At 32.5% G+C, this 26,700-nt stretch overlaps 1 protein-coding gene across 3 annotated transcripts in view; it reads right to left on the reverse strand.

Annotated features, from left to right (window-relative positions):
• Positions 1 to 3,440: 3,440 nt before the first annotated feature.
• LOC142331134 (speckle targeted PIP5K1A-regulated poly(A) polymerase-like) overlaps positions 3,441 to 26,700 on the reverse strand; it is an 86,259-nt gene continuing 62,999 nt past the window's right edge. The window contains exon 4 of one of the 3 annotated variants that reach the window (XM_075376828.1): positions 3,441 to 5,524. In XM_075376828.1, the coding sequence (XP_075232943.1) occupies positions 3,765 to 5,524 (1,760 nt within the window). In that variant the 3' untranslated portion in view covers positions 3,441 to 3,764. Of the gene's footprint in view, positions 5,525 to 21,724; positions 24,385 to 26,700 lie in introns of those variants that run through there. The other 2 variants (XM_075376825.1, XM_075376826.1) reach the window with 2 other exon arrangements.

Here is a 26,700-nt window from a genome sequence, read left to right on the forward strand (position 1 = left end):
TAAATTGAATACAATTTATTTTGCATAATGATATATGCAATAAAAGAAACCTGAATTCTTGAAATAAGTAAGTGACAATAAAAGTAAAATAAGTATATTGTCAAATTAAAATATTGTTTGTGGGTATTGGAATAATTTAGTGGTGAATAAGTATTAGGATAATTTAGTGGTGACATCCAGATAAAGTACCTGTTAGTTATTTGAATGTTTAAGAATCATCATCATTAGATGGTGAGAAAATAGTATGCGTTAAGAAAAAAAAATTAAATTAATGAAAAAAAAAGAAATACTGACAAATTATTTCTTCTTTTTTTATTTACTTATTTTATTGTACAAACTGCCTCCTCAGTGTCTGCTGATATGATAATTGTTTAACAATTAATTGAAATGGCAATCTAGTTTTAAATTTTAAGAAAAATTTGTAAGGTGCTTTTGCGCATATCTTGTTTTCTAATTCAATATAAACATAAAAAACTGGTTTCATATGTTTAATTAGTAATAAAGAATGAATATTGAGAAGCGATATGTAATTAATTTAGATTTATGATATGACATCTAAATGTTATACCATGTTTTTTATTTCACATTTTCCTGAAATTTTTTTAAGTTTATTAAGTAAAATTTATTCTACTGAAACGATTATGTACGATATGTGTAAAATAAGAATATCTGAAATCATTCGTTTCTCTTTTTTTTGAGTAGTATTAAATATTTTAAAAATGTGAAATTATCTTAATGAAGGAAAATGATAATCGTACTCTGCATCATATTATTCTTAATTTCAGTAATTAAATGAAATTATTTTGGTACTTTATACAAATAACTACAATAGAACTAGTAATAGAAGGAAAAAACATTAATATGAGTCTTTCTTAAATTAACATTAAAAATATAGTCAGATTGCTATTTATGTGAATTTAAATAATGAATTTTTTTTGTACATTTAAATAAAATTTTATACTTAATCTAAGAAAAACATAGGCCACAAAAAAAAATCAATAATAAATATTTTCCAAAGGAATTTTCAAAAATTTAAGATAAAATAACCTTGTATCATAATTTCATAAACTCATTGTCTATTGGTATAAAGTAATTCTTTAACTCCATAGTACATAGAAAAGTTAATTTTACACATTTTATTATTAAATCATAACTTTTAATGCAGTAAAATTTGTTTTAATCAACTTTGGTCTCTTCATTAGTAATGCCCATTCACCATAATGGCAATTTAAACAACTTAAAAGATTTTATATTATATTACATAGTAAGTGTAGTTTATTATTAAATATAACATAGTAACATAAAATATAACATAGTAGGCGATCTACCGCTGTAGTTAGTTCTTAGGCGCCACTGAAATGCTACATTGAAATAAGAAAATAAAATTATAAATATAATCTAACCAAACTTAACCTACGCTTATTAGTCAAGGTTAGTGAGCGAAGCGAGTGTGTAGGTTAAGTTTGGTTAGATAATACGTATAATTTTTATTTATTTTCTTATTTCAATAAAGCGTTTCAGCAGCATCATCAATGAACTAACTACAGTGGTAGACCACCTTACTATTACATTAATACCCAATTTTAAGTTTAGAGCCGATTCAAATACAAATTATAAAGATAAATTTATGAAGAATGTGCTAAGAATTAAAATTAGAGAACTTGACTCAGCAGGAGAATGCCTTTGTCAGGGTGACAGTTGTAGACTATTGGAACTTTCTAATAAAACAATTTTTGCTCTAATTCCATTCAGTAAAATAGTTAAAACCGTAATTAGAACGATAAAGTAAAATGTCTGCAATATTATACATCATCTGCTACATTATTTGTTAATGAATGATTGAATGAAATGTTATTGAAAGCAGATGCAAATATTTATCAGTGTTGTTCGCTGAGGATATTGACACAATATCGATATTGACATAGTATATTTTGATTTTGATTTTGATTTTGATATTCTAGTAGAAGAGCTACAAATTGTTTTAAAAAAATATTCAGATATATAGATTAAAAGTTAAAAAAATCAGAAGAGAAAATAATTAAAAAAAAAAACGGTTTTATAAACAATGAAAACAGATGGAAAGAAGTGTTATCCCACTTCAGATAAAATGAAAAATCAAATGGCAAGGTTGAAAATCTGGAGAAGATTTAAGATCTGTAATGATAAGTTTGATAACAGAATGAAATTATAAGATGTTTAAATAGTTTAGCGATATCTACAATGTTACAAGATTGGATTTTAGATTCTGGACCGAAATGTGAACAACCTATGGGTAAATGAAGAATGATTTTTGCAAATGCGACTAGAAAATGATAAGTGCAGGAGTCATATGGATTGTTTGCTGTAAACTAGTTCCATAGATATTTAAATACTATAGTATAAATAGAGAGCAAAAAGAGAAAAGGAAATTAACTACAAGCTTTCAGCGAAAGGTGACCATTTTACGTCAAAAAAGTAAAAAAAAATTTAACTCGGTCAAGTCTACAACGGTTATGCAAATGTGGAGTCTGATTAAGTACGTTGACATGACTTAATAAACCGACCGCTTAAGCGATAGAGCTATAAGTGCTGTAGCACGGCTGGGGGTATGTAAGTTGAAGCCAGAGGAAAATTGTCCCAGTATTTTATGTTGGGAAGACTAAACTCATATCGCTTGTTAAACGGGATAAGAATCTATGAAATAATGTCAACATAGAACAGCTACATTAAGCGACTGAATATCTACAGTTAGATATTCAGTTCAAAATTTTGTTTTTGAACCGAGTAGATTTTACTCCGATATAATATAAATATTAAAAAGTATAAAAACCCATAATACTGGATTACTACAGAACTTCACTAACCCTCTTCTGCTTGACCGTAGTTAAGTTACATAAATTAAAACAATTTTCTATTAATAAATAAATAAATATTTTAATAATTAAAATCAATTATATTGTATAACAATGATGTAAATTTTTTTTGTGTCTATTTTACCTGCACATATATATATATATATTTTGACAGTGCTGTATAAGTAACTGAAATTCTAATTAAATGTAAATTTTTGAATTTATAACTAATGTTATTAAACTATATTATTTAATTTTGTTTCCTGAATTGTACATGTTTATCTGTAATCTTGTATTTATGCAAAGACATATAATAATATAATTGTGTAACATAATTAAAACACCAGTATTATTCTTATTTTTATGAACTAATAATTATATGAGCTATGATTATGAACCAATGACTAATAATTATTATGAACTAATGATTAAATTTTGTATTTTTAATTTATATTTAATGTATATAGATATTTTTTTTATGTACTATTGTGTAATACACAAAGGCTATAGTTAGCTGTCCTATCGCACAAAAAATACAAACAAATAAATAAATAATGATAATAAACTGGGCAATAGTTAGGAGAGAAAAATTAAGATATCAGTAATTTATATGTATTTTATAAAAATGAAATCTTTTATTAAAAAGTTTAGGCTGTTCATACAGAAAAATTATTGACCAATTTTTATCGACTTAGTTTCTTGTGTTACATAAAATCTTTCATTGAATTCAGCAGAACTGTACAGCAATCTGACTACAAGTTCAATGAATAAATGTACTTCTCTTAAACGTTTAAGTGGCGTTTAATAAATAATAAATTTAAAAAAAGCGTAAACAACACTTACTTTTTATTATAAATTCATTTAATTTTGTAGTTCTTATAATAATACACAATAATATGTAATCGTAAAAAATATCGGTTATAAAAATATTTTTCAGTTCCATTCCTCAACAATTAAAGGTCTTTCAATGGCCTCCAGTAATAAAGTAGCAGGATTTACTCGTACTTTGTATTCTTCTGGTTTTGTAATGTTTCTCAAATAAGGATACTTCCGTTTCTTTTTTTTTTTGGCTTTATTACTTTTGTATAAGTTTTCAGAAGTAACATTTTGCGAACAAGACTGTACTACAGCTAACCGTAATCTAGTTTCATCTACGTTCATCGAGGATGACGATGCAAAATTACTGGCATCGACCGGTGGAGAAGTACAATCCATCTTAGTGCTGTTCCTCCGTGAACAATCATTAAAATATGTTTCATCATCGATTGTATGCGTTAATGCTAAATTGCAATGTTCTTCGATATAAGCGTGAATCCACGCGCTGAAGGCTTTAAACGAATTATATTTTTTTTTACTTGTATCGGTCATTAAAATGGAAAGTTGAGGTGGATCGACGGTCGGATAACATGTTAATTTAACGTAACATTCAAATGCGGTTAAATTTTGGGCGTGTTTAACAATAAAATCGGATACTTTTATTTCTCTTTCGAGGCATTTCCTTTTCGATAAAAATAACTGTTTTTCGGCTTTTTTTCTAGACTGATAAATTGCGGAATCGCCTTCACACTTAAAACACAAATCTTTAAACGCTTCTTCCATTAATTCTTTTACGTTTATAAAATCGTTCTTTAGTTTCGAAACGTTTGCGTCTTTATCGATTGTAAATTTGTAAACCGTTTCAAAAACTAATAGTATCGCTTTTTTCATCGAAATAAACCATTTTTGTTTGTATTCATCCGTTAACTGATATTCTAAGGTGGTATTCGGTAAATTAACGGATCTGATCGATATATTTTTTTGAAATTTGTCGTTTGAAGTCGATAATTTTGAATTATTGATACAGGATTCGGAAAATAATAATTTAAATATATCGTGTACGGTATAGTCTAAATCTTCATTAAAGATATAATCTACGACGTACTTACAAAGCGAAAAAAACTTCTTACATAATTTCAGCGAAACGCTCTTAGTTATATTGAATGATAAATCGAACGGATCTTGTACACAAAGCGGCGAGTTGATTATAAATTTGGTATCTTCTGGCGAATTTCTAATAATTTCCATAAACCTGTAAACGTCATCTGAAATGTCAGTTAAAGCCGCATTATCATCTTCTCTTATCGTAAAATAGCATTTGTCTATGCTTTTTCCGAGTAACGGGCAAATAAGATATTTTTCGTAATCGAATTGTGAATAAAATTTAAAAAAACCAGAAATTAAGTTTTTAAGCGTCAATTTGTTACTACTTAAAGGCACCGTATTTCTATCGTCACAAAAACTACATTCCCAACTACCACAAAAATCCTTAACGAAAACCAAATCCTGTAAATATTGGACAGATGGTAAAATAGGATCCTCCATTTGTTGTAAATAATATACACCCAAAATAACTAAAGCGTAGTTGGAAAATCTGCCGACACTGGTCAATTCGTGAAGACGTCCCCAACATTTTATCATCATAAACATCGGCCTTATCCTTTCATCTAACGATAATAAAAATTTTATCAGTTTAGTGTTCATTACACCTAATTTACTCATAAATGTTACATCGCAGGATAGATTTGTCTCCTGATGAACGCATTTTATAATCGGAACTCTTGCGTGCGCTATTTTTACTACGTTTTTAAAATGTACATTTTTGTAAAGTAAATATCCTTTTCTTGCGACAAAATTTTTTGGCGGTTGACCATCGACTGAAATAAAACAAAACAAAAAAATATATTTAAGTGTATGAATGGTGAATAAATTTTAGTAAAATGTAAACGATTAAAATCATATTAAGAAAGGGAAAGGCCGGCGATAATAAACGTTTAACAAAATTATTAATACGCAGCTATCTCTCATCAATTTATTCAGATGAATTGGTACATTTAAATATCATTAGTAAGACGCCAATCGACCTAATCGGTAATTAAGCGAAAAATAATGATAATCTAATTCTGTAAACAACGCGTTTTTAAACGGTCAGATATCATTAGTTGTACATGACACGATATGAAACACAAGTCGCGTTTCAAAACGGCAAACAATCTTAAAAACAAGCCGGTATCATCTCTGGACTCATTAGGAAAGCGAATAAAATATTTTTACTGGCTCTTCTAGGCACGTTGATTTGCTACTACTTAATTAAAGGATACCAAACGCACAGAAATTCAGCTCTACAAATGACACCTCCACTCTTAAACACAGGAACCGGGCTACATACTGAATTTCATTACTCCCGAAGAGAATAAATTTGATACGATTGTTATAAATGTGATTCTTTTACGATTATTACATATTACACGATTTTATAAGCACGGTATTATATTAGGAAAAATTTGAGAGCTTGGCTTTAACCGATAAGCATCTAAAATAGACTTTTTTTCATTTTTTCAAAACATATACGTTCCTGAAATAAAAAAGTATTTTATCGCCCAAAGTAAATCTAGATTTCTAATAGTACATTGGTTTGTCTGGCATTTCACCCATCACCAACCCACTCGATCGCCCTAAAGCATAAGACCGAATGTCTGTGCCTCAAAACGGTTTAGCGATCAATATCCTAATTAGCTCCTAGAGCTTACCTAACTGCGTGAGCGGAATTAGCGTGGTGCCCTACACCACTCGCTTGCGTGTTCCACCGCTCACTTGTCATGCATTACTAAAATCGGTAGATGGGTAGGTGCACCCCGTCTACATACTAAAATATATGACTTGTCGGTAAATTAAAATTTATTCCGTCAAGGACAGCCACGCCTAGGTAGCTGAATGCCAGCAAATACCTGTCCACCATATTATAGCGCTTGGAGCTATATTTGACCGATGGCTAGCCGTTTATAAAGGATAGCTTCCTTTTATCTACTTAAGGTCTTTTATCCCTTAAATTACTCATGCCGCTTGGGCAAAGCAACAGCATCAAGGAACTTCAACACGGTCCGAAAATGCGGCTCACGCCACATTGACTCGCCGCTTACGAGCGGTCAATTTTCCTCTTGACCTCTAAGTTCCAGGGTGGCCTGAGTTCTGGCCCCCCTCCCAAGAGCTGGGCAGTCGAACATCATGCGTTCGTTCGACTGGACCTTCCCGCAGACTCACAGTTAATCAGCTGCCAGGTGGAATCGAAGCAAATATTGGTTCAAATTCGCGTGGTTGAAGAGCACTTGGGCCCCCGTTGCCCTTAAAAATGAATTAGAGGCGTACCACTCCTCCAAGTCCTGTATAAATGTATACAAGGACCTACCGTTAGTCGTGGTGTGCCGTTGCTGTAAAGCCTCCTCCGCAGGCGGGAGATAGGCAACTGTTCGAAATTTAGAACCGGTGCATTGCGATCACCACTTCGTTCCGGTACAGGCCCGTCTCGAAACCGCATCCCAAATACCTCGACTTCCCTCTACCTCTTCGCAATTTCCACATGGCCGCCCGAACTTTCACCACTAAATCGATTGGGACAGCCTTTCCCTCGCAAGAGGTTGTCTTAAACACACCAGTGCATACGATTAAGGCTCTGCGCTGGGCACTCTAAATTTTGAATAAGTACTCGATTTCTTTCCAACCTAGGCGTCCAACCGGACGCAGCATAAGAGTTCATACTTTCAAACACATCTCGGTACACCATGAACAAATGACGGCCCGACACCCCGTAATCCTTCCGAGCAATTCTCCTAAGCTTGTGCATCACAGAGAAGGCGTTTGCCGCTACTTGCCTAATGCGGTTGCTAAACGGCAACTTCTCATCAAACAAAACAGCTAGGTACTTACGATCTCATGTAAACGATCTCTGATAGTACATGTGAATATAAAAAATATAAACAAACATTTTGAAGAATTACAAAAATTATCAGTGGCGGCTCGGGTATAGGCACTGTAAAACTGCAGCACCCCTATTTCCACTAGATATTATGGATAACATTTAATATAACGAGTCCTTTTTTCTTTATACTTGTACAATATGTAATCCTTAAACTTAACGTCAGTAGCCATCCCCCAGTTTATGAAAAAAAAATACAAAAATCTTTGTGTAGAACTGTACGCTTCACAGTTTCAGCGGCGTGGTGTTTGGCTGTTGTGCACGTAGGAAGCTGCACGCGAGAGAGAAAACTGTCGCTTCTGCAGTTCCGACCCACTAATTTTAGTTACGAGACGCCACTGAACATTATTATACCAGCACGAAGAGATTTTTTACGTTACTGTGCGGTCAGAAACTTGGAATTTGAATGAGCTACATATTTATAAACTAACCCGATATAAAATACACAAGTGGTAGCAAATACAATCAATCAAAATGACAAAACCATAGTAAATATTAAAAAGAATTAAGTTATTCTACAGCCATGAAAATAACCATACAAAGTGTGCGTCATAAAAAAAATAAGTATATTAGTTAGATATAGATATGTATAGTTTGAACCTACGTTTGTTTCCGAATGAACTTAAAACTAACACGAATAAATAACGCGAAGAACTTATATTTATAGGTGTTATAAATATTGATATTAATAAAACGAATAATACATCCGTATGTAAGATGGCGAGCATCTTGCATACAGAGGCACTGCTTCTGGCTATTACAATCATTACCGATAACACGAATTTTGATATAGATTATATTTTTGTAAAGACAAAATCTAACTATACTGAAATGGAATATCAGCCATGCATTTAACAATAATCATCATCAACCTGTGTTTTGATAAATATATATATCCCGAACGACTGAAACAAGCTGTAATATAATTCCAGTCCGTAAAACAGACATGTAAAGCAACTGTTGCAATTACAAACTGATATCCATCACTTCCTGTTTAAGTAAAATTATGTAAAAGTGCACCGTTACAAGAATGGAATCTTTTGTTGATAAATATAAAATATTATGCAAGAACCAACTAAGGACATAATAGCTAAAGCGGTTTTAAATTATACAAGAGTGAATAAATAGCAAAAATATATATCTAGCTAAAGCTTTTGATTGAATATGTCGGATAACAATGCTTAACAAACTTCAAAGAAATAGATTTAGAGGTAAAATCAATATCTTCAGTACGGAGAACCTACCTAAACTGTGTTCAGTTAGCTTATAGAGTGAAAAGGCCTATATACAGTACTATAATCATTACTTCTACATAGTCACCGTATAATTAATTTATTATATAGTAGTAGATGCGATCTAACGTTACGTCTTGTCGGTTCTACTAGGGCTTCGCGTATTAAAAGTAATATGTATAAAACTGACGAGTTAACAAGATGCAAAACCGTGCTTCGATTACCTCCCTACCATTTTGTACTCGATCCGATCTGGTTAATTTGGGGACAAATCAAAATTACGTAGTCAGAAAATACTACTTTTAAAATATCTGATGTTAAAAATTTACGCTTAAAAACCATCGGTAAAACAGGCCAGCAGGAATGGAAAAAACATATAACGGATACATTGAACCGAATTATTGGAAATTGGATAATAGAAAACAGAATTTAGCTGTCCGTTGTATCTCTTTAATACTGACAGCGCTACGGATTTCTCACAATCAAATGACGAAAATTGAATTGGATTTATTATCAGAGAAATTTAATCTAAGATATTAGTAAAATTTTAATGTTTGTGGAAACTGACAATTTCGTAACTCTTAAAAAACTCAAACAAAATGCGCTTATTTATTTAAATTTAAAATACAATACAGCGCTTGGTTACTGAATATTAACGTCGCGTAGTTTATTTTATATACATCAGGATTTACAGGAGATGCTTGTGAATCGGTCGCCTGAACACTCGTGCGCGCAGAACTCTATACGCCAACTGAATAGACTATAGTCTCGATTGTGACGACTGAAGTGGTCACAATCGAGACTAAAGAAAGCGGTCGATCGAGATAAAGAAAGGGGTATGTGCTGTAAGTAAAGACAAACTCTCGATGAAGATAAGAGTATTTCAATCCTGTTCAGAACTGTATTCAAACTTTACCTTTCACAAATTCGACAGATTCATTTTTTTATTTTGAAGAAATTGCTCTGGCAGTCAGTCTGGTATGTTTAATGCAACTAACAGGATGGACAACATAGACAATCTCTTTTCTTTTTTTTTTCATTTTGTCATACTGGAGTATAAATGTACATATAAACTCCATAAATTAATCATCGACAAACGCAATACAACAGATTAGTTCCTCTTGATTAACTCACGTTGATAATTTCCACGGCAAAACTGTGTTTTTGAACGACCAAATAGTTTCCTTTTCAACAGTGATTTTAAATGATGTTTCGCCAAACATATATAAGAGGCTCGGTTCATAAATTTTGCACACTAGCGTGCTACACGGAGACAAAAGGTACTATCGATGTGAGCGTGGCAGTACATGATAGCTAAATCCCCCCCTACAAAAACCTGCGATAATACGTTGAAATCCGTTTACCGGTTTGTTTTCAGTAGCAGTTAAAAATGGAGTCGAGTACGGCCAATATGTAAACACGGTTAAAACAGCGCGCAGTGATCAAATTTTTAACAGCAGAAAATGTGTCCTACAAATCATTTTTCATCGTTTAGAAGCCGTTTACGGTAGTGAAACTGTTGATAGGAGTACTGTGAATAAGTGGGCGTTGAAATTTCGCGAATGTGAAGTTGGTAAAGCGACAATTGAGGACGCACGTCGCAGCGGACGACTAGTTTCTGTGACGAGAAATACCGAAAGGAGGTGGACGATTTGCTTCAAAGTAACCGGCGAATCACCCAGCAACGCATCATATTCATTTAGACATATCTAAAGAACGAGTAGGCCATATTATCGAGCAACTGAGTCACCGTAAAATCTGTTTTAAAACGTGCTATTTTAGAATTATATAAAGGTTAGTAACATATGGCAATACTCATGTTTCTATTCTAACACAAATTCTTGGTCAAACAGTTCGACTTAGATATTTGAATTTATTTCAAAGTTTGTTTTACGTTTTGGTTTATACATTAAAAATATACTATATTATACGGTGCAGGATGTACGATTCAGAAATACGACTACATTAACCGGACACTTTCTACTCTAGCTTCTCGGCTTTGAAAACCTGAAAAAAAATATTCTCTACCCTCTTAACATCCATAGTAATAATATTTAATAAAGAATCCCGGCTTTAGTTATACGCACTACAGCCGTTATGCTTATTACGGAGCCACTGGACAGGAAAAACGAGTGTCTGATCGGTTCATACGCATTCGTTAACAGATAAGAATGTGCTGGCTCTTTAGGTCTTTGAACTTTAAAACGTGCAACACAAACAGAGGAAATCCTGCATCCACAGAAACAATAACCGGGTAGGAGGAATATGATACTTTAAAATATGTGAACAACAACGATTAACTGTATTATTAGTCGGTATTATCCATCTCTTTCGGTTAAAGTGTTTGGATTCTTTCTGTCGCGGCATCGGTTCAGGTACTTCAGATATAAAATCTTACGACAAACAAGAGTAGGCGATCCGCTTACAACAAAGTTTGATACACTTTTACAAGATGGTAGGAGAGGGGGTCCCGGCTTTAAATCCAAAACGGCAGCTTCCACAATCGGCTCTATTTAAGGATTTTTGATAAGTAAAAGTAGGTTATTTGTCATCCGGTCACAGCAGCAGCAGTAGCCGGCGAACATTCGTTTTGTAATCGAGAGGTCTTAGATCCAGTCCAGTGTCCGTGTGGTTTTTTAACTTTTTCTTTCAGAATACTTCTACAATTTTTCAATGCTAAAATTGTGTTTTTCGGTTAGAAGAATTAATGAAACGTCAAGATCTGCAAAAATGTGATTGCAAAATATAATGCGATTACCGTTGCTTTCTCTTTCTGTATAGATGTGCAGTATATATATATATATATATATATATATATATATATTATAAAACTGTAGTACAGCCAGAAGTCACCTACGGAAGCGAGACCGTTTTCAAAATCACTCAGAAAAACCGAATTGAAAAATTCTGAAAATAGAGAGGAGAATTGTCAGAACGTGTATCGATAAAAAACACCAAAAAGAAGGCCGATGGTGGATTGTGCCAAATGAGGTGGTGTATCGAGAAATAGAGCCTGTTACTGATACTATGCGGAAAAAAAGAATCTCTTTCTTCGGTCATCTCATAAGGACACCGCAAACAAGACTGTCAAGAAATATCATTGAAAAGCTCTGGTTCCAAAAGCTAGAAGTAGGATGGATCAAAGAAATTAGAGAAGATATGAAAGAATTGGGAATTTCCCTGACTGACCTACAGAATAAAACTGGAAAAATTACAAAGCTAAAAGATAAAAGCATTAGATTTAAACAAAAGACAGACAAACGACAAAATACAACGAAGAGGGTGTTTACGGATGAAGAAAAGAAAGCAAGATCTGAACGGATGAAGAAATACTGGGCAGCTCGAAAGAGTAAAATAACACGCTTTTCTCAGAAAAGATCCAACTAAAATTGACTTGAGTGGTCCCATGTTGGCCGTAAAAGCATAATAATATATATATATATATACTGCACATCTATAAAAGTATAAACTAAAATCCAACATTTCCTACTCGGCAGAGATGCAAAGAATAGAAAGGAAAATTCTAAGAACAGGGATAAATAAAAGACGACTTATTGATGGGGGAGAATGGAAACTCATACCGAACCAAGACGTAGAACCGGCTATAGACTTCTTTAGAAAGAAAAGAATCCCCTTCTTTGGACACATAATAAGAACAGAACCGAACAGGTTCGTCAGGAAACCGATCGAGAAATACTGGAAAAATGTCCAAAACACCGACCTGGATAACCGAAATTAAACAAGATAAGCAAGAATTAGAAATCACAATAGAAGATTTACGAAACAAAACTGACAACGTAAAAATACTAAAAAAAAGAAGCAAACTCCAGATTTAAAATTAAAGAAAAGAAAACAACAAGGGTTTTTTCACAACTCAAAAAATCAAGATCTGACAGAATTAAGAAGTACTGGGAAACAATTAAGAAAAAAAGAAAAAGAAACGTTGACTAAAGTGATCCGCTGTGATCTCAAAAAAAGCCTGTTGAATGATGGAACCGCCGTTTTTTAGTTGCGATCAACAAATGTAAAACTAAATAGGATAAATGTTTGTGTACAACTGATGAAAATCTGACAGTACATTTCAGAGATATTTATAGTTAAACTTTGTTGCGCGTAAATTTAATCGGAGTTAGTAGTACAACATTTTTTGCTAGTAAATTTTGGAATAGTCTTTATACTAACATGTGTTGATAAGGAGAATCTATAAAAGTGTATCCTTCTGCTAGAAATATCTTTTTTTTTCAATTTTATAGAGCGATTCAAATTAATTCTGATATACAGAGGTAGGAAGAGGTGTTTATCTAACTTAAGGAACCGATTCGGGACATGAAAATAAACAATTTTCCAATTTCGCTTCATTTTTCCCACTCTAAAAATGCATCGAGGTGTTCAATAAAATTTGAGGTTCATATACAATACAACATATTCTACAAAATCCATAAGTTTTTAAATTTTTTTTTGCAATCCAAAAATGACAGTCGTTTAAATTTTCATTTTGTTAAAACCGGCACGAAATTGTGAAGACTGCATAATTATTGCAACCTAAAATTTCAGATGTTTATTTAAAGACGAAATGAGGTGTCGTCATTTTTCTCTGATAGAACACAATTGTACGGCTATAACTAATACTTACGAAATTGTTAATGATAAAATAAATTTAAATGGCGGTCATTTTGAAATTTTCTAACTTATTTATTTTCTAGATGTTGGAATATGTGCAGCAAATTTCATTAAAGTATCTCGACCTTTTTTTTTTTTTTTTGAGATAAAACATTTCTATTGACAAAACACAAACCGGAAAGGTGGACAGAGGGGAAAATTAAGTGAGAAAGACAATTTGTCCTGAATCAGTCCCTTAAGTTTAGCAAACACCTTCCAGGACATGCTATTTATTATTATACATATCAAACATCAACTGGGAAATTTTTATACGATTTATCGTATAGTTATAGAGCATATGAAACATACGGTCTGTCCGGAAAGTAATGCCACAAAGTCTCTCTCTCTTTTCCTGTTTAGCCTCCGGTAACTACCGTTTAGATAATTCTTCAGAGGATGATATGTATGAGTGTAAATGAAGTGTAGTCTTGTACATTCTCGGTTCGATTGTTCCTGAGATGTGTGGTTAATTGAAACCCAACCGCCAAAGAACACCGGTATCCACGATCTAGTATTAAAATCCGTGTAAAAATAACTGGCTTTACTAGGACTTGAACGCTGTAACTCTCGACTTCCAAATCAGCTGATTTGGGAAGACGCGTTAACCACTAGACCAACCCGATGGGTAACGCCACAAAGTCTAGAAGTATGAAAAAAAAAAACATTTATTTACATAATAATACCTGTACATTAAAAAATTCTTCAAAATACTGTCCTCTTGCGTCGATAAATCTTTTTTTGCCAGCGGGATTTCCAATTGTAAAGGCATCCTGGAAGGCTTGTCAGCCTTCCAGGACGCTGAGGTGTGCCACTCGGCCCTTTGTATCTTCGTTTAGGGGTCGTACTGGAATATCTACGTTTCATCAACCGTGACAACATTGTCCAAAAAGTGAGGATCATTTTCACACATTTCCAAAACGTCTTGACAAATTTCCACTCTGCGAGATTTTTGGTCGTCGGTCAATATTTTTGGGACAAGCTACGCGCACACTTTTCTCACGTGCAAATCCTTGGTCGAGATCTCGTGGACGATAGTTTTGGAATATTTAATATGTCGGTCGTTCGAACACTCATTCGACGGTCTATTTGCAAAAGTTCTTTCACACGAGTCACGTTTTCGTCGTCGACCTCTTCACGGCCTTACAAAAACGCCTTATGCCATCTGTAGACTTGCCTTTGTGATAAACGCATCCCCGAAAGCCTGTTGAACCATTGTAAAGTTTCCGACGCAGACTTGCCGAGTTTCACATAAAACTTGATCGAGTATCTTTGTTCCAGCGGGTGCTGCATCGCGACTTGTACAAGAGACGAAACAGACGTCCTTCACCTCCGACAGCTCTGAGCAAGCACTCGCTCGGTAGTTGACTTACACCACCATCGATCCCGGCAGATGATAGAGTGCGCTGCAACATACAGTCGCTTCACAATAAAAGTATGACATTACTTTCCAGACAAACCTTGTATATATGAATCAAGGTCTCGATTTCACCTAAATTTTAACGCTTACTAGTACGGTATAGTTAATCGATTATTAATTTCTTAATACAGATTACAACAATAATGATCTGACTACTGCTTACTTCCGAACTTTAATACGAGCTATTTTCAGAGATACACTATCATCATTGATAACAGCCATTAATTTGTATTTAAACAGTTTCATTTAAATCATAACAAGACACAAACTGCAATAGTAACTTTGTAATCGCCGTAGTTGTTCGGCATATTAAAACACCATTTTACGTTCATAAAAAAATAATTTTTTCCGGAGAAATAAGTACAGTCGTCGAGATAAAATATCTTGATCCCTTCCTCTAAATGTATTTTTAAAATACTCTACATAAACTGGGGTTTATATTACAAGTAGGCTCATCATATATTTTGTTACCGCTGCAAATAAATTACTTCGTTCAACAGTTAAAAAGTAAACCTTAATTGACGATATTATTATTTTTAGTTTGGTAATACCAATTATACAGTTTAAATTAATACCGAGTTAACCTTTCGATGAAAGCCAAAATGAAATCTTTACATAGTTCTTTCAGATACATACCGCCGGAAGAGATAACACGAATTGTGTTATTCGTGACTTCTGAAGACTTTATGTTTGAAATATCCCTACAGAAAAAAAATCACAAACAGCCAAATCAGATAAACGCGCTGGCCAAGGAATGTCGCCAAATCGGGAAATGAAACGTCCAGGAAAGGTTTCTCGCCGTACGGGCGGTGACACCATCCTGTTGAAACCAAATTTCACGTCCTTGAAAGTCATTCGGTTTCGGTCGCAGAAATTCATTCGACATGTTTACGTATCGATGAGATGTTACTGTTACTCTGCGATTTAACTCCTCAAAAAAAAAAAAAAATACCGGCCAATTATGCCGAACTTTGAAACCGCACAGTAACATATCGACTGTGAAGTGGTTTTTCAAGAATTTGCCGTGGTTTATGCGAGGCCCAATAACGGTAATTTTGTTTATTCATAAATCCTGACAGATGAAAATGCGCCTCGACACTTAAAAGAATAATGACATCCTGGTGGACATTTTCGAGGATGACCTCGCAAGCTGCTTTGCGAGACGCCCGATCATTTGCGTTAAGCTGCTGCACTAACATAATCTTATACGGATGGAATTTCAGATCGGCATGAAGAATTCGATCAGAAATGGCTAAGCGCAGCTGCTGAACGTCATGGAGACCGCGTAACAACTAACCTTACAGCGTTAATGTTTTCAGACGTTCTCACAGTCCGTTTTTGTCCTAAGACGATGCGTTCCTAAAATTCTTCACCCGCAATATCGTATTCCTACTAGAAACAGACGCGTATAGATTTAAATTGAAATGTCTGCGAAATAAACGCTGCGTTACAATAACAGTCATTATTTATAAAATAGGCTTCGATCACAAACGCTCGTTGTTCACACGACCACGACATACTGGCTTCTGAAATAGCATGAATAGACCTGTCGATGTACAACACTCCCGCCTTCTCATTGACAGTGGTGCCTACATAACAATTACTAAAAAATCGTCAGATTTATATGCCGGACCCTATATATTTGTCCAGTACTTTTTTCAATCTTTGAAGCACCTCTGGAAGGCTATTTTCGGTATGGTGTTTAGTTCCTTCAGCGATTCGGCCTTTATTTCTTCAATGTTGGAAAAATGTCGTCCTTTCATGGTTATTTTCAGTTTGGAGAGTAGGAAGAAATCACAGAGGGCAAGACCGGCAAATACACAGGCTGAGGTACCGTAACAGTGTTGTCTTTGGCCATAAATTCACGTTTGCTTCGTGCAAACTGCGTTGAACATCCGGTTAGTGCTCCTTATTGATCGTACGACCTGTCAAGAACTCACGATAAACTAAGCCGTTGAAATCTAAAAACACAGTGATGATTAGAACCTTCACATTCGATTGAACTTGAAGAGCTTGTTTTAGTCTTGGTTCTTCAGAAAGCTTGCATCGGGACGATCGGGTCTTAGTTTAGATATCATACCCGTGTTTCAACATCAGTTATGATTCGTTCCCTAGTTAAAGCCCAACAGGGCTATGAACGGAGGGAGGGGGTGGCGACCGGAAGCGTTACAAGGCGGGTGTCTTCCTCTACGGGGTTGGGATGTTCTGGATCGTTCACTTCATTCAGCAACTCTTGGGTAATGTTCATTCGGCACTTAGAGGAGCGAAGTGACATCGATTGCTTTCCGGGTATTTTAAGATAGCAGTGTTCAGCATACCTAAATATCATTTCATATTAATGATCTCAGTGTTTGATACAAATAACAGTCACGTTAATTAAATCTAAGATCGCTAATTACAAGTACGGACTGAATTATTATTTTTTTAGATCGAGTAAATTTAATACACACAAAGTCTGATTTTAATTTGATATTAAGCGGAGAAAAAAATTTTACTGGAGCTAAATAAAGTTAATAAAAAAACCCCGTTATGTTTATAGTAACTTAGATGTGAAATTATTCGAGGAAAGGTTTTTTAAAATACTGAAGACTGAACATTTTTTGAAGGAGTTTAAAAATGAACATTCATACGATTAATAATTATACATTTATTGATGCAATTGGAAATTCATCAGATAAGTAGAACGGTTCAGGTGATGTAAAGAATGAAAAAAAATATAAGGAATTAGCTGCATCAGTTATAGAATAAAATCAACAAAGGGTTATTCAAAAAGGATGGAATTTTAAATTTTTATTTCTAACAAATTATAAAAGCCAGTAACACCTGATAGAATCACTGTACAGAAAACTCTTGGGAGTTTTACAAGCCTATCTCTATATTCTATTTAACTATATTCAATTCATATACAATAGTGTTGTTTACTGTTTGCAGAGAAATAGTGATGCCACAGGAGAAGTCGTCATTTTGTTCAGCAATTTGTGAGAAATGAATCCTTTCTTTAAGTGCAACATGAATTCTGCTGCTGGTTCAACACCCAGCTGGCTTGTCATAAACATATTCATGAGCGGCATAAGCATGTCCAATGAAAACGTTGGTTGTATATGAACCGCAATCGAATGGAACTCTAGGAAATCCACAACAAAGGCAAGTACTGAATTCAGAATTCCTCAAAAAATGTTACGGTGTGCTCTTAAAAAGTGACTGTATATTAAGCCATATAAATTGGCAGTTACTATAGGCCATATCCTGGGGACCATAACAGTAGGTTTGAATTTAGGATGGCAATTCCGGAGGATGTGGAGAATTATTTTTCTTCAGGACTAATTTTTTCAGATGAAGCAACACTTCATCTCTCTCATAAAGTTAATCGATACAGTTTTAGGATTTGGAGTGAAAGTTGTTATTCAATTTTTTAACAAGGAGACTCGCTGGTGCTGAGGATGTCTTGTACCATTTCTATACGTAGAATATGGACCTTACTTTTTTGCCAAGCAAACTACGACTAAAATTTTGTATCTGGTTACACTAAAAAACTGGTTGTTTCCCAAACTTCTACCAATATGCCAGTGCAGGGCCTCTCTTCCACTTGAGAGATGTGGCAGTAGCTGAATGACACCTTTTCAGGATGATGGATTGGAAGAGATGGACCAGAAGATCTTGTTCATCATCTGTGGTCTCCCAGGTCACCAGATATTCCCCCTGATTTTAGTCTTCGGGAAGGGGCAAAAGAAAAGGTTAAATTGAAAATTCATTGAACGGGGACTAGCTAATCTAGGAGCAAGAACTACAGTTTTGATATTTGTCATGTAACATTTGGTGCTCATGTAAATTGCAAAATCAACTTTGAACCTTTCTCTATCTGATGATGTGCGGAATGCATTTCTGTTTCTATAGCTTTTTGAAATAAAAAACAATATAATGACATATAAATAACAATAAATACTAGTGCAGTAATAATTAAACGATAATAAAACACTGACAGTAAATCTTTTTATGATAGTTGATCCGAGATGTTAACTGCTAACAACTTTCAATTCAAGTTTATCCTAAAATGAGATTTGGTGAACCAACAGTGAAAAAACATCTATTATGTTTATTATTTAAATAGGTTACTCGTTTGTTGTTTTAAGTAATTGCAAAAATAAATTTGAAACAGCGACATTATAAAAATAAGGTCATACATCTGGAATAATGTATGGTGATTTGTTTCAATGATTCTTAAATTAAATGTATACCTATTTGTTAACTAGTTATTCAACTGTGTGATTTTGATCACACAAATCCCAATCTTGATCACTTATCAATCAAGGTTTTACTGTAATAAAAAAAAGTACAGAAAAAAGGAAAATAAATATGAAGAAAAGAAATAAAAAATTTATTTAATAATATTTTCAGTTTAAAAAATGTAAACAAAACAAAATATAATAAAATAAGTGACATTAAATCATATTTAATTTATGTATTTATTATATACTCAAATTATCAACTACGAATAACCTGAAAAAAGAAAACTAAACTAACCATGCTAATAGTTTCACTATACACCATAGGGTCAAGAGAGAAATAAGGATAGATCTGAAAAGGCATTATTAACATAAAAATATAAAGTAACATAATACCAGTATTATCCTTGTTTTTTTAATGACAGAATTGCAGCAAAAATCATGTCTTGTGTCAACTCACCTCATCCCATCAATCTGCGCTAATTGTTATCAAACTACCATGTGCACATCAACAGATGAGAACAGTGAACCTGACAGAATTTCTTTTTCAATTCTTTTCTAGAGGTGGGTTTAATTAATCCATCTTTATTCCTTATGCCATTAATACTTTTAATAGCAAACTAAAATTTTATTCACTAAAAACTTTAGATGACAAAAACATCCACCTTTATTATGACTTCAGATGTTTCATCGACTCTGATGTCTGTAACTTTAAGGAATAGGTTTGCATTTGATTTAATGCTCTCATATCAATTCTATTTATTTTAATCTACAAAGAAGGCTGAAATGCTTCTTAATCCATGGACCTGAGGTTTCTTCCACTACATTATTTTCTTATTTGTGTTTTATTGACAATGAAATGAATTTATAATTTCATATTTTTAAGAAATTAAGTTTTACATAAAAAAAAGAGAAAAAAAGGGTAACTATTATTTTATTTTTTTAACAGTTAGGTAAGCGATTTGTGCCTAATAATTCTTCCAAGTAAAATTTGAAGATTTTACAAACTTTGCTTTACCTTAATAAACATGAAATATATCTATCTAAAAATATATATTTTTACAAAAAACCTGAACAGTAGTGCTAACTCTATCAGTAACCAACTTCACTTAACTTCATTTAAAACTTACTTCACATCAATATTCTATCTAACAATTCCACAAATATAGTTGAAAAAAAATCATTTGTTTGTTCTTCATTTTCAAATTTATCAGATTTGGCCAGATGCAACTTCAAATCATGTTGAATGACAGAAACTTTAAAATAACTAAACGAATTCCACTAAACCTCTTCTTTTTTTTATGTTTCCTCTGGAACCACTGTAATACCGTAAGGTATTACTTTAGAGGATGAATGAGGACGATATGTATGAATGTAAATGAAGTGTAGTCTTGTACAGTCTTAGGTCGACCATTCCTGAGATGTGTACTTAACTGAAACTCAACCACCAAAGAACCAGATATCCACGATCTGGTATTCAAATCTGTATAAAAGTAACTGGCTTTGCTAGGAATTGAACCTTAGAACTCTCGACTTCAAAATCAACTGATTTGTGATGACAAGTTCACCACTAGGTCAACCCAGTGGGTTACACGTACAATAACTGGAGGTAGTATGTGAACAGACTTTAATATTGTCTTTCAAAATACTGTACTTTATACTAAGCTTTTGTTAAAAATTTTTGAGCTCTAAATAAATAAAATTAAAATAAATGTAAATTTATAAATTATGTTATATTAAAAATTATTCAATGTTAAATTGTTCACATTATTAAATTCATAAGTTAAAAATTGCACAAAAGTTTAAATGTCACAGAAATGACAACTATGAGTGAGATGTTTATTTCAGCAATGTTAATCTAATACCTTTAAACAATAACTAATCTTGCTTTCATGTACCTTACACTTAAAATTGAAAATTTGACAAGTCTAAAAGCAATTAAAAAACATATACCTATCTGTTGATTTTGAAAATCTAAGAAATTTTGTGCTCGATATAACTATATAGCTACCACACCCTGCCTTCAACTACTTTTTCAATGAATTTATTTTTTCATAACTATATATACTAGTTGTTAAATTATTAATGTAGACTATTAGTTATAATTTACATAGGAAACACATGAATTGACTATTGCCATACATTTAGAAACTGGTGTAGTTACGGCAATACAATATATTTACAATCTAAAAACCTTCTACCTGTTTTGTTTCATTTTCTGATCTCAGTTAATTTAAAACCTCGACATAATTTATTTCGGGATTACTTGGTTTACACCAGTAAAAACTACTTAATTATTATTCTAATGTACTTTGACTGACAGATTTTGTTGCAGTTTTCAACGACTATAAGGCATACTATCATTTTTAACTCTAGATTGCTATTCATAAGTACCAGAGATATGCTATTAACTATTTCCCACATTCCAGTTTAATCTTGCCAAGACACTACACACATTTTAGAAGTTGGACAGATATTAGTTACGATAAAATTGCACGAGTGTCTGATATTTACACAAGGTCGTTATTACTGATCAGTAAACTTTTTTATATTCTTTGTAAGTCTTGAAGGACATGATTACACAAATAAATTTTATAATGTCATCAAAATATTTTATTAGAAATAAATACCATTTCTTATACATCTTCAAAATAAATACCAGTTAAAAATACACCTTTTTTCAGAATTTACTGCAGATGAGCTCAAAAAAAACTATGTAAAAAAATGATGTACTATTTTTCAAATAAATCTAACGCTATCATTAATGATATTATTTACAATACAATATGACTGATGCAAATTAGTTAAAAACATATTCCTTTTTTAAGTAAAATTTTATTGTTTGTCTTCACCGATAAATGTCAGAGTACTGGTAGAATAAAACTAGCTACTGTATGGCATGCTATAAACAATGTTTTACTAAATTTGGAAGAAAGTATATTCAGCGACATTCCAAGAGTGTAGTACGTTCAGTTTTCTATTGTCAAACTGATTTTTACGGAACATAAATTAAAAAATAGACATTTTCTGTCAGTTTTATTTATTAGTTTGTAGTAATTATTATTACATGGGCTATCGCAATATATTTCATATTTCTCACATAACTTAATTTCCTTTAATATTTTTGATATACAGTAGTTTTTTAATTTTATAAAAAAATTATATGTTAAAAACATTTATTTTTGTAAATAATTTATTAGTCAATAAAGCTTACTGTGTTTTTATGCTGGTACTTTATTTAATTGTAAAAATTGAGCGGTATAAACTTCAACTAGCGAGAATCAGAACTAACATAAATAAAAATCAATCCCATTCCAACTGACCAGCAAGAATCTCATAGCACCGGGTAAATTGTAACCAGTCTTAAGTAAGAAATCATATGATTTAAGTTTAATTTATTAAAAAGACAAACATCTGCAATTTATATACAGTTATATATTCTTATTATACAAAATCAATGCAGTAAGAAACAAAATATGCGCCAAAATATGTGAGATCCCAAATAGGATCTCGCATCCGAGGGCCATAGAAATTAATTATATTAATTTCTTATGATAGTCAAAACAATTACATAAAATATTGAGTTAGTATATGGTAGAAGAAGGTGGCCATTCAGGAACAATTAGATTTTTCATGCAATCTGTTACCAACACTAGGTGAGAGATTCCATATGGATCTCACGGCAGTCAAATTGCTAAAAAACTATTTTCCAATAAACCATTTATGCTGTGACTCAGCTTCCACTCTACTCTTGTGTGTTGTTATATCATTTATATTCATAAGAATTTATTAGTATTAAAATCAAATGCTAATTGAAGAATTTCAATAATATTAGTATTCATCCACATTATAAATTCTCTACAAATATTAGATTTTTTTTGATAACTTTCCTTAAATTCTGAACATTGAAATTTTATTTTTGAATTATTTCCATTTGGATAACAAATTATATTGATATTCACTTTGAAATAATCCTTTTCATCTCCTTTAACTCGAGTTTCATAAATACGTCTAGTTATTTCTAATTCATCAACAAATCTTCTGGTTTCTGTACGTCTTATTAACAGCCGTATGAGATCTCTATTTTCAAACATATAACAATATCCTTTACCGATAAAGCTAATATTTTGAAACGGCTTACCCAAAAAGGTACTCATAATCGCAACGATATCATTCTTATAGTTTTTATGAACAGAAAATTCAAATTTACAAACATTTTTCAATATTAAGAAAAGCATTCTTTTAATTTTTTTGAACCATTCGACTTTATAATCCCGTGTGGTTTTATGAGCGGCAGTAACTTTTCGTACATCGAGTTTGTTAAGGTATATACGCTTGTTTACAGTCCTCTGCTTAACACGAACTTTTACAACAGGTTTATCGTTATATTTTCTGTAAGAGAAAAGCATCGCAAATATTTTTTCATTACTATTATTATCATCAAAAGCATTTTTATAAGCATCGATGCATAATTCAACAAAATAATCGAACCACACTTTGTGACAATGTCTTACAGAATTAAAGTTTAAAATGACAGGATCTTGAACGCAAATCTTATCATCAATAAAAAGATACTCAGATCTAGATTTATCTTTTATGAAATTCTTATAATTCTTAAACACTAATGCTAGCGATTTATTTTTTTCAAGATTTGGATCGTTTGCAATAATTTCTTTACTAAGAGGTTTACCGAGTAACGGGCAAATTATAAATTTTTGGTAATTAAAATCGGCATAGAATTTAAAAAAACCTTTTAGTATTTCTTTAATCGTTAAATTATTTTTAGTTTTAGGAATTTTATTAGTATCATTACAAAAGCTATACTCCCAACCTTCACAAAATAATTTATTAACGGTTCCATCTTGTAATAATTTAACCGGTGGTAAAATAGGTTCATTTAATTGCTGTAAATAGAATATAAACAATAATTGTAATGTGAAAGAACAAAATTTAGCAGGACCGATAATATTATACTCTTTGGCCCAGGATTTTAATAACATATAAGACGGTTTTATACGGTCATCTAATGAAAACATAAATTTTACTAAGTTAGTTTTTTCTAAGCCTAGCCTATTTGAAAATGATATATCGCACGTCATACTTGTTTGCTTATGAACACATCTTATTATAGGAACTCTAGCTCTATGTATTTTAAAAATATTACTAAATTTTTTACACCTATGCATTATTGAAGTCTTCGTTAGAACAAAATCTTTAGGTGGCTGACCTTTTGCTGAAATAAAAGACAATTACTTATTAATAGCTATTCCACAAATGCTAATATCATATAAAATATAACTTAATACTGACTCTTTAAGTAGTTAATTGATGTAATCAATTTTTCTGACAACTACAAGATTATTAAGTAGGATTCTACTGAACAGAACCAAAAATTATGAGTACAAAAGAAGGTGATGAAGATAAATCTCATTTTAAGCTCAAAAATGTGGCGACATTTATTGTGTAAACACGAGTTTCATTGTTTAAGGCTCAGAGGGAATAGGTACTAGATTCAGTAATAAATTAAATATAGCCTATTTGTTCTTCTCTTGCTGAATATTATAGATACATGTTCACTGTTTATAGTAGTCTATAGTTATTTATATAGCAATAAAAATTATAGGATAATTTCTGGGAAAACATGACACTGTATGCCAGAAAAATATTTATAACAAATTATTAGAGCTGAACGTGTTGGAACGATATAGGTAAGTAGGTAGGTATTCTCTAAGACCCAAAAAAGTTAAAATATTGAATACTGTTAATAAGTGTTGTACTTAATCTAAATGTAAAAAGTAACATCAAATAATTTTTAAAAACAGATCACCGGCAATTTCAGTGATTATCACAAAACATTTTTTTATTTATTTACCTGAATTTGCTATCAGCTTTATTTTATTTTAATTAATTTCTTCTGAATTTTATATTAATTTTTCTCAATTTTAAATACTATTTTTATAAAAATTATAGCAATGTTATAGTCATATTTACTTTTGTAGCTTACTTATTCATTTAAAAAAAATTATCTTATTAGTTTACCCGTTTAACCGATTATGACTAATTATAAAACATTGCTTGTACACAAGTATTTTTCCACTTATTACAAGTTGTGGACAACTTAACAATTTTTTTTGGCTTCTGCATTCTCTTATTGTGCAGCGGCGGGGTTATGTAGCAATACAGTGATATGGATTCTTTGATTTCTTTTTCTTTATTGTGTTTTATAAGATTACTATTTAAAATTGGCAAAAATTACTTGCACACAAAAAATTCTATTATTACTTGAAAAGCAATCACGAATTACTATTTATGACAATTCCGAAGATGTGACACGCATACAAAAATATTAAATACAAAGTGCACTAGGAAAGTTTTGCAATGAGACAGATTATCACAGGCATGGCTAAAAGTTTGGCAGATTATCACAGGTGGCTACAAGTTTTGGACAGGTCTCACCAAACCTGCACTGTTATCACTCTAGTCACATTTACTTTTTAGCTGTGTTAGTGAAAAAAGTAGTGATGTCACTGTGGTTGAAAATTGAATACTGAGCATTTCTGTGAGCGGGTTAAGTGCTTATCAGTGTTTAAAGGAAATGTTTACTGTGCTTGGAGAGGACTGTCCTTATCGTACAACATTTAAATGGTAACAAGAGTTGAGGAAATTTTGGCCTTGAGGACACTCCAAGATCAGGTTGACCATCTTTGTTTGTAACCGAGGTAAATATTGCTGCAGTATGAAAAATGTCTCAAGACAGACAGGCATGTGACCTACCACCAATAGAAGTGTACTTGAGGATTAATACACAGCAGTTCTTAATATTCTGAGATCAGCTTCAAGTAAAAAACCAATGAAAAAGTTTTAAAATGGGTAATCTTCCTATGTGAACAGTATAGGGATAGTGACAAACTTGGTTATACTATTATGTCTTAACCAAGGCTAAAAACAAAGTGTGGGTGTTCGAAGATGAGGAGACCCCCCTGTGGCTACTTGAAAATTCAAATCAGTGAAGAGAATGGCGGCCTTATTTTTTAGTGGGAGAAGAGTTTTAGAGCAAGTTGTGCAGGAAACTAAAATGACAGTTACAGGGAATACTGAGGAATGCCTGCCTAAAGTTGTCAAAGGTCTCAAAAAGTTTCAAAGATCTTGCGCCGAAATGCAAGGTTTCTTTTCCACAATAATGCTCCTAACTGGAAGTAACACCAGCATTGTAATAAAACTATTGGCGATCCTCCCTACAGTCCTGGCCTTGCTCCATGTAACTTTGCGCTGTTCTCCCCAGTGAAAAACAGACTGAATAGGAGGCAATTTACAAGTGATCATGCCCTCCTTAAAAGCTTAGGACGATGAGTGTATTCAGATCTCCAATGACACATGGCAGGATTACGTTGAACACTGGTTTCAAAGGACAGAGAAATATACTACGGGTGGTTAAACTTATTTTGAAAAATTATTAAAAAAAATAATTTCATTGTAAAACTTTCCTAGTGCCCTTTTTACTACTAAAATGTGCTAAGAAAATTAATATCTTCAATTTTCAACCGGTTAA

Source organism: Lycorma delicatula, chromosome 10 (genome assembly GCF_047948215.1).
Source record: "Lycorma delicatula isolate Av1 chromosome 10, ASM4794821v1, whole genome shotgun sequence".
NCBI classification, from domain to species: Eukaryota; Metazoa; Arthropoda; class Insecta; order Hemiptera; family Fulgoridae; genus Lycorma; species Lycorma delicatula.